The 9949-nt window shown below is 33.9% G+C and overlaps 1 protein-coding gene across 1 annotated transcript; it reads left to right on the forward strand.

The window, feature by feature from the left end:
• The first annotated feature begins 257 nt into the window (after positions 1 to 257).
• On the forward strand, positions 258 to 6174 carry LOC109175219 (30S ribosomal protein S1). The gene is made up of 10 exons (XM_019324479.1): positions 258 to 659; positions 1578 to 1737; positions 2413 to 2474; positions 2841 to 3000; positions 3132 to 3252; positions 3335 to 3416; positions 3578 to 3681; positions 5481 to 5559; positions 5635 to 5685; positions 5785 to 6174. Exons 1-10 carry the CDS (start codon positions 414 to 416, stop codon positions 5866 to 5868), a joined length of 1149 nt encoding a protein of 382 aa, XP_019180024.1. The 5' UTR covers positions 258 to 413; the 3' UTR covers positions 5869 to 6174.
• The last annotated feature ends 3775 nt before the right edge of the window (positions 6175 to 9949 follow it).

The following is a 9949-nucleotide window of genomic DNA, read 5'->3' on the forward strand; positions in this document are numbered from 1 at the left end:
ACAATGTTTCCACAAAAATAAAAATAAAAAAAATTTAAAAAAAAAATAGAGAGAGAAAGACACTAAGCTGTTGAATGAACAATTTTACCCATTAATTTAACATCCACTAAACTTTCATTTAACGGAAAGACCAACATTGAAAAAAATTCAAAAATCAAATGTCTAAATTGTCCAAATTTAATGTCAAAGAGCAATTATGAAAAATCAACATAGTCACGGATCATTGTTGGAATTAACTCTTTCTAAATTCTTATTATCTCACTATCTCTAATATCTTTCTTCCTCCAGGCCCGCGAGAGAAACGAGGGGCTGAGGATGACGCACGGCAGCTCTATAGTATCTGCAACGAAATCCACAAGCATCTCTTCTTCCTCCATTGTTTTCTGCATACTTTCTCATATCTTTCAGAAGAAATGCCGTTTTCCACTGCATCACTTTCAGGAGGCAATGCCTTTCTCTCGCATTTCTTCACGCCTGACCACCCCACTGCTCCTCCTTGCATTTCTCATCTTCCTCTGAACCACATTCCTTACTTTCGTCGCTGTTCTTCTCTCAGAAAGATTCCCCTTTTCACCCCTAAAGCCTCCGTTTCTAGTGGGAGTAGCTCTAAGGTTGATGGGGTTGACCAGCAGTCTCCTGATGAACTCAGGTCTGCTAGGGTGAGTTTCTTGAAATTCCTTGTTTGTTATTCTGTTCTTATCATTCTTAATATTGTAATTGTTGTTTTCTGGATTAATACTATCATATTTCTGTTTAATTTCTGATATTTGCAAATTTAATTCTTGACAATAAAAATTACTAGGATGAAGTTGCTTGCTAGTAAAAATATATTGCTAATTGTAAATAATAAGATAAAGAATTAAACAATGAGGAGGCAGAGTAGTGAAATTACTCAAATTAGCACAAGCAAGAAATTTCACAGATTGTAAATAATAAGATAAAGAATGACATTCAATTGGATATTTGGAGACAATAATATAGTTGTATTATTATGACAATATTTGATTGTTTTCATTGAAAGCCATTTACACATCATTTTATCTCAATAATTTATGAATTTTAATTTTTGTCAATTTGCATCGCTTAGCGCATTTGCTTTAAAGCAAATCATTGCCTCACTTTAGGCCTGCTTTAAAGCTAATTTTCTTTAAATCTTTTTGCTGCAACTTACAGTACTTCTACACCTGTGAACAATTTCTATGTTGTAGGTGGTAGTATAAGAAAGATGTAGGATATTCTAGAAAGTAGCTAGCGTTTTTGTTAACATTTTCTTTTTGCATATTCTGCTTTAGCCTTTATCTTGTTAATTTTGTTGTGTTTTTGTTTTCTTCGGTTTATGAGAAGAAATGGAGAATGTAAAGCAATTTTGTGTGTTGCTAAACTGAATCTTCTTCTATCTAGATAAGTTTAGGACAAATTTTGGATAATAGTACTTTGTTGATTTATAATGTCTGTTTGTGTCCTTTCATACCCCTGGAACATAAAAGGAATAAGAATCGGATGATGTAACACAAATTTAATATATTCCTTATTTGATATTTCAAGTCATCTAATACTTTTCCTTCACAAAGAAGTAGAGGTCTGCTGATTGGAAGTCAGCAGGGATCCACTTTGAAAGGGGGAGCATATATAAAGGCAAGGTGGAAGGTTTCAATAATGGAGGTTTGCGGATTCGGTTCTATTCTCTTGTGGGGTTCCTGCCTTTCCCGCAACTGAGTCCTTCATATCAGTGTAAAGGTATCATCACCACCTTCTGAACTTGTCTCGTTAGTTGAATAATGCTCAATCTAGTTGGATGGAGACCAGGTGACAAAAACTGCAACATAGTATACCTAATTCATTACTAAGATAGTAAAAAAGTAAGATGGAATGGGCATGTTTAGCGGCTTAGACTTTGTTCATAATTTCAAAGGTTTTTCTCGTTGTTGTCTGTCTCTTATGCCGATTTGACTTGGATACAAGAAAAATCATCATGACATCATGCTGCATTCTTTTAATATCAGTTTCATTTAAAATTTAAATATGTTTTTGTTTTTAAGTATGCACTCCATCTAATTTGAAGAATATCTTTTTAAAAAATGAATCAACAAATTGAAGGGAATATGTGAAATATGTTAGATTATAAACTCTTATGATAGTAGGAAATATTGCAGTTTATTGAAGTTTCACATGGTTCTAGCAGAAAAAACTGAAACCAATGTAGTTGAAAACTTCAATGTTAGTGAAGTAACCCAAAACTACTTTAATCTTTTTATTTCCCTCTACAAGAATTTCCATTACTCCCCTTTTTAAAGTACATTTCCAGTAACATTGATAATATGAAAACTGCATATTTATTTGTTGGGCAGCTAATGCTAAGTTATAGAATTGCTAAGCTGGTTGAAGATTTAAAATGCTTCTTTTATACTGTAGAGCCAAACAAAACCATCCAAGAGATTGCAAGAGGTTTGGTAGGATCCATCCTCTCTGTGAAGGTATTGTGTTCTCCTGTTTTTAACTTACCACTGAAATATTATACTAGTTAGAGATCATCTTGTATACCATTTAGTTCCATCTCTTTTAGTAATGCTGAAACATAAAATCATGACAAGAAACAACAGACTTCTTGAAAAAATAAATTACACAAGGTTCTTTTAGATTTGCCCATTTCTTGATTACCCTGTCAGTGAATTAAAGATTCCTGTTTGTAATATTCTGATGAAAGTGATTTCTGTAACTTTCTAGCATAGAGAAGAAATTTTGTGTGTTCTTTTGGGCATTCTTGAAGTTGATTTTTTTTTATCTCTGGTCCTTTATATTACTATTATGGGATCTCAGTCAACATTGTAAGCTTCTGTCAGGTAATTGAAGTTAGTGAAGACATGGGGAGATTGGTATTCTCTGAAAAGGAAGCAAACTGGATGAAGTTTTCTAGTCAAATAAAAACTGGTGATATTTTTGAAGGAAGAGTGGGTTTTGTAGAGGATTTTGGTGCTTTCATTCACCTACGTTTTCCAGATGGTACTTATGTTGAAACATACTAGCTAATGATGATTTTCACTCATATGATATCATCTTTGTCTTGAAACATTTCATAAATCAGGATGTGTTTCTCGTTATCTAATTATGATGTATTATAAACTATGATGCAGGATGTTATCACCTTACCGGGTTTGTGCATGTCTCAGAAGTGTCATGGGATATAGTTCATGATGTAAGAGATGTTTTAACGAAGGGCGACGAAGTGAGGGTCAAAGTTATTAAAATAGATAGGTGATTTACAATGCTAATGTAGTGTATGCTTGTCTCAATTCTCAGTCATTCTGTTTGCTGACAATATAAGAACATTTTCCAGTGCAAAATCAAGGCTATCCCTGTCTATTAAACAATTGGAGGATGATCCATTGCTTGAAACTTTAGACAAAGTAATCCACCAGGTGAGAGGCTAAAAAGTTTCTTCATGTGTTTTGCTCATGTTTTTTTTTTTTTTTTTTGTTTTTTTTACTCAAAATTTTTTAAAATGTTTTTCCTCATGTTAACTTATACTCCGTATATATATTTTATTGATAATGATGATGATTATTATTATTATTCACAGGATTCTTCACTTGATCCTAGTTCCTTGAATTCAAATGGTAATTTTAGTATTGAACCTCTTCCTGGGCTTGAAACAATAATGGCAGAGCTTATGCAAGAAGATGGGTAACTATCACTTTACTTTTGATTGAAAGTTTCAGGTTTTTTGTTTTTTTTTTTTGGAATTTTAATGGAAAAATGTTATAGGCTAGGATCGCATCACAGGCATAGAAACTTAGAAATACAAAACGAAGCTTTTCTGGAGTGCTTCTTCTCCCCAAATGAAGCGTTTTTGTGGAGTGCTTCTTCTCCCCCTAATGAAGCGTTTTTGTGGAGTGCTTCTTCTCCCCCAAATGAAGCGTTTTTGTAGAGCGCTTCTTCTCCCCCAATCTTCCATTCAATAGGAAGCCCAAAATACAAATTTCCCAGATCTCCCTTCTTCAAATACATAGATACCTATTTATACACATAATAAAACTACCCACTACTCCAACTACCCCACTACCTTAAACTACTCTAACTACCTAAGGAAGTGGTCATCCCACTACTACTACTTCTACCACTATAATAATAATAATAATAATAATAATAATAAAGTGCCCCATGATCATGGTTATATCATTGCCGCACCCATCAAAATCACCTTGTCCTCAAGGTGATAATTAATGAGACGTAACTCCAAAGCTTGACCAAATCTGCTTCTGTATATTATCAAAGGCATCCTCTCTAAGCACTACTAATAATAATAATCTCTCTTGGACTAGTCTTGTGGTGAACCGATTTCCTTGGCGTGACTAATTAATCTACAACAGCAAATTAATTGAGTCAGCAGCAACTGTTGATTTTGGAAGCAATTCTGCGCAATTCTTGGTTGGCAGCCGTTGAATGATCCATGGCGACACCATGTTCCCTAGCTTTCTTTTGTCAATTCTGGGGATTAGTTTTGTTCGCCGGCAGAATTTCGCTTCGGTCAGCAGTGCAACTGGTTTGGTGGTAGCGGGCGCAAAACTGTTGAGTGTTGTTGCTGTGATTTTTCTTCTTTTTTTAGTTTTTTCCTTTCGTTTTGGGAACAAGCCTGAAAATAATTTTTTCAGGATGATACTCTCAACTGAGCTATCCTCGCAGGGAAGTAACAAAGTCTGATATGGATTGTTCGCCCATGACGACTGGCTCTGATACCAAATGTTATAGGCTAGGATCGCGTCAAAGGCATAGAAACTTAGGAATACAAAACGAAGCTTTTCTGGAGTGCTTCTTCTCCCCAAATGAAGCGTTTTTGTGGAGTGCTTCTTCTCCCCCAAATGAAGCGTTTTTGTGGAGTGCTTCTTCTCCCCCAATCTTCCCTTCAATAGGAAGCCCAAAATACAAATTTCCCAGATATCCCTTCTTCAAATACATAGATACCTATTTATACACATAATAAAACTACCCACTACTCTAACTACCCCACTACCTTAAACTACTCTAACTACCTAAGGAAGTGGTCATCCCACTACTACTACTTCTACCACTATAATAATAATAATAATAATAATAATAATAATAATAATAAAGTGCCCCATGATCATGGTTATATCAAAAAACCAGCCTTTTCGGGTTGAATGCTAAAAATGGTAAATCAAAAAAGCTTTCTAACAAGAAAACACATTAGTTTTTTGAGCTATTACTATGCTTTGTAAAGCTAAGTGCTTATCAAAAAGTTCTTTCATATTTTTATTCTTTTTATCATTTTTCTTTTCTCTTTATATGGTAACACTAGATTATAATGACTAAGGTATAATGAACAACACAGTATCAAATGAGATATTAACTCAATATTTCTCTTTTAAGCACATCAAACACCCCTATCGCTAAACCAATAAGCTCGTTTGTGTATATGACTTCCATTTTTGGTAACAGTTATTTTGATTGTGAATTGTACACAGTATACGAGATATTAAAATTAGCCGTCAAGGGTTTGAGAAACGAGTCGTTTCACAAGACCTGCAGCTCTGGCTCTCTAATGTAAGTTTTCATGCACTTCCCAAGTGTCACTTTCGATAATTCCCTTCCGTGTTTTTTGATCATATAATTTTACAGGCACCACCTGTCGGAGAACAATTCACTTTGCTTGCTCGGGCCGGAAGACAGGTATCTTCCCTGACCCTGTTGGAAAATATTCGGAACCATTTATTTGCCCTGAAAATAGTTTACCAGTATTCTAAACCCCGAATCCCCGTTTGCAATCAGGTGCAAGAAATACAGCTTACAACATCCCTAGATCAACAGGGGATCAAAATGGCGCTGCAGCGAGTGCTGGAGCGCATACCGTGATTTGGTTTTAAGCTTCCTCGGTACACAGAGACCCGCCACTCGTATAGCCAAACGTATATATATGCCTCGTATAGCCGCCAATGTACAAGAGTGTAATAGAAAGTTTTGGGCTTTTGGCATAGCCCCTCCAACACTGCATTGACCAAATAGAAGTTTAATGTTGAGAGTTTTTTTTATAGTCATTACAGATATAGTAATCTGGAACTAAAGAAAGTTGAGAATTATGATGTGCACACTCTACATGGTCTCTGCTCAGTTGAGTTTATGGCAGCATTTTCATTAACTATGAGATGGGTTTTATTTCCATAACAAGCTAGCTCTAGACAATGGTGTTTGCTAAACTCACTCCCTCCCTATAATCTATAGCCTTATCCAAATAATGAGTTAATTTCATTTTTTGGTCATCAAGATTTATAAGTAACAGTTCACTTTTAGTTCCTTTTTATCAGAACATCCCCTTTTGGTCATAGTATTATTGTGACATGATCAATTTTGGTCCTCTATCAACAAAATTGTTGAAATTTTGTTAAATACAAGGACATTTCGATCTTTTTAATACAAAGTGCGTTGACTCGTTATATTTTTTATTTTTATTTTTTTTTAAAGAAAATTCGTAATTGAAGATCGAAATGTCCTTGTATATAATTAAATTTTAACGATTTTTTTGATAGAGGACCAAATTTGGTACTAGAACCAAAAGAGGATATTCTGATAAAAATAGACTAAAAATGAACTGCTATCTATAAATCTAGGACCAAATGAAATTTACTCATTATTTGGATAAGGCTATAGATTATAGGGAGTGATTTTAGCAAACACCATTTTTAGGTAAATTAATTTTAGGCGCATGTGTATATTAATTTTAGGTAAATTAATTTAATATTTATATTCAATTGAAAAAATTTTAACCCCATAAAGGTAATTTTATTCGAAAAATTTAAAATATATGTTTAATGTAAAGTATAACGTGTCAAGTAACTTGTAGTTGACCAGTGGAGACGGGAGAGTAGTACTCAAAAAAAAAAAAAAAAAAAAAAAAAAAAAAAAAAAAAAACTTGCAAAGCATAAAAATGCAAACATAATTCATAAATATTAATTTGAATTTTCCTTTACATGATTTTAGTGATTTATTAACGTTAAGCAATTGTTATGCCATGGACCCCGGTCCACCCGTCTGAATTAAAAATAAAAAATTTTGCTTACTTCCTTGACGTTAACTTTTCGTTTGTCTTCAGAATTCGTTCCTCTATATTCACACTTTTAGAACTGAATATTCACAATTTTAGATCTCAATATACAAAATTACAGAACTCAATATTCACAATTGCAGAACTCTATATTCACAATTATATAACTTTATATTCACAATTTCATAACTCTACATTCACAATTAAAGAACTCTTTATTCATAATTACAGAACTCTATATTTAACAGTATAACACAATTTTGAATCTATATTTACAATTTTTGAACTCTATATTCACAATTTTTTAACTTCATATTCACACAAAATATATATATATATATATATATATATATTGTTGATTGAAAAAACAATGCCACTAACGGCACCATTATTCCGTACGCACGTTTTGGACCTGAATCCAGCTTGCAAGGTGGACCCAGGTCCACAACATAATTTGCCTTAATGTTAGGGACTGGACCCAAATCCATCAATCGGCCCAAGGCCCATTATGAAGGAAAACCCCTTCCTCAATGGCTCAAGCCCTAATTATCAATTTTCGGTGTTTCTCATTAAGAGTTCATTTAGAAACTCGGAAAATGATTTTCAGAAGTTATTTTCTGAATATTTCAATGTTTGAATACTTAATGAAAATAAAGTTAAAGAAAAATATTTATCTTAACCAACAAAAAAAAGTTCAATTTGCTGAAAAATGTCTTCCAAATTGTTTAGTTTGAAGACATTTTTCGGATTATCACCACCACCACCACCAGTACTATAACCACATAATAATAATAATAATAATAATAATAATAATAATAATAATAATAATAATAATAATAATAATAATAATAATAATAATAATAATAATAATAATAATATTATTATTATTATTATTATTATTATTATTATTATTATTATTATTATTATTATTATTATTATTATTATTAATATGTTCATTTTTAAGAAAATGAATCAAAAAGTTTAAAAAAAAATTCTTAACTTTCAGCGAAATAGAAAAAGATAATTTTTTAACATTTACCCAAACACCATAAAATTAAAATATTTTTTTTAAAAAATAAATAAAATAAATTATTTTCTAAAAATCACTTTTAAAAAAAAAAACATTTTTTAAGTTTCCAATCAGACCCTGAAATTAGTTTTCAAATACAAAAGGCAATAGTTATTCTGGAGCAGGGTACATGTTGCTATATGCATTCAATACAGTTTTATTTTTTAAAATTTAAATTTATTTTCTCTTTTTTTTTTTTTACAAATAAAATTAATGTATAAAAATATGCTATTAACAAGCTCTAATTGAGATCTTTTAAATAACACTCGTATTGATATTTAAAAAAAAAAAAATTCTATATGCATATAAAGTCATTACTTTAGTGCAATAATGTTTATATACATCAACTTTTGTTTTTATGAATAAATAGAAGGAAAATTATAAACATACTATATAAAGTGAATAGAAATACATATGATTTATATTTATAGCCAGTTTGGTTTGTTGAATGTTTTTTTCCAACGAACTAGGGGTGTGTTTGGTTTGCACATGGGAATCGGAATCATAATGGGTATCAAATACTTGGTAATGGTAATGGGTTTTGGTGAAAGTATTTAACATGTTTGGTAGTAGGGTGGAATGGGAATGGTTATTACTAATAGTAGTGCTTGAGAATGAATAAGGGAATGAAACCCTTATTTTATTTGGGTATGGATTTTTCAATTCATGGGGTATTCGAAACCCATAGTAGTGTTCTAAAAACCTATCAACCAAACAATAACAATCACTTTCATACCCATTCCTATGGGCAAAACCCATCAACCAAACACACCCTAGACGGTTTTTCTCTCCCAATTAGGGTTTCTCTCCTTTTCTCCCTACTAGGGTTTTCTACACCGTACGCTTTGTTCGTTGTTTGCCGGCGACGAAACCTGCTGAGTACTCCGACTACGTCTGTCGTAGTTATGGCCTCCACGTCACACGAGCAGCATGGTGGTTCTCCACAGCGGGATGAGGAAGTTCTGTCCGAACGGTGGAGCGATATGCGGATCGAAGATGAGGAGGAGGGTGTAGCTACCGAGGGTTTATTCCAGCCGGTCGAAGGAGAGGGGGCAAAGGTGTATTCAGTTGTGGGTCGTTTTCTGACTAAGAAGATGATCAAGGTTGAGTACATGCGACAGGTTTTGGCCTCGGCATGGCAGCCTGTGATGGGGTTACGGGTAACGGAATTGCATGCGAACTTGTTCTTGTTTGCTTTTATCATGAGACGGATATGCTCCGGGTGCTTCAGGAGGGGCCATGGTCTTTTGAGAATCACACGTTGGTCTGCCGTCAGGTCTGTGATGGTTTTTTGCCGGGGGAAGTTAAACTTGATACTATGGATATGTGGTTGCAGGTTTATGACCTTCCTATGGGATACACGTCCAACGCAATTTTGGAACAGGTTGGTAATTATGTTGGTTCGTTTATTAAGTGTGATGATCGTCAAGTTGGAGGGCCGTGGAAAACGTTCTATCGTGTGCGGGTTGCAGTTCCAGTGGACTGACCGCTCAAGCGCAGAATGAAGCTAATACGCCGGGATAAAACCTGGGGATGGGTCAATTTGAAGTATGAACGCCTTTATAACTTTTGTTATTGCTGTGGTATATTGGGTCATCTTGAAAAGTTTTGTGTGAAGGCTAGAGTTTTTGGGATCAAGCCGGAGTTTTATCCGTATGGAGCCTGGATGAGAGCAGGAAAAGCCAAAGGCCCGAGACCTATTGGAGCGTCGTGGCTCTTGCCGCCAATTGGAGCTACGCCGTTACCAATAAGTGTGCAGCCTGGTGTGGAGTTATCGAGTGGGGATGGAATGACTGATGTGCATATGGCAACAAAGGGAGACGAG

The sequence above is a fragment of the Ipomoea nil genome, unplaced genomic scaffold (genome assembly GCF_001879475.1).
Source record: "Ipomoea nil cultivar Tokyo-kokei standard unplaced genomic scaffold, Asagao_1.1 scaffold0684, whole genome shotgun sequence".
NCBI lineage: Eukaryota > Viridiplantae > Streptophyta > Magnoliopsida > Solanales > Convolvulaceae > Ipomoea > Ipomoea nil.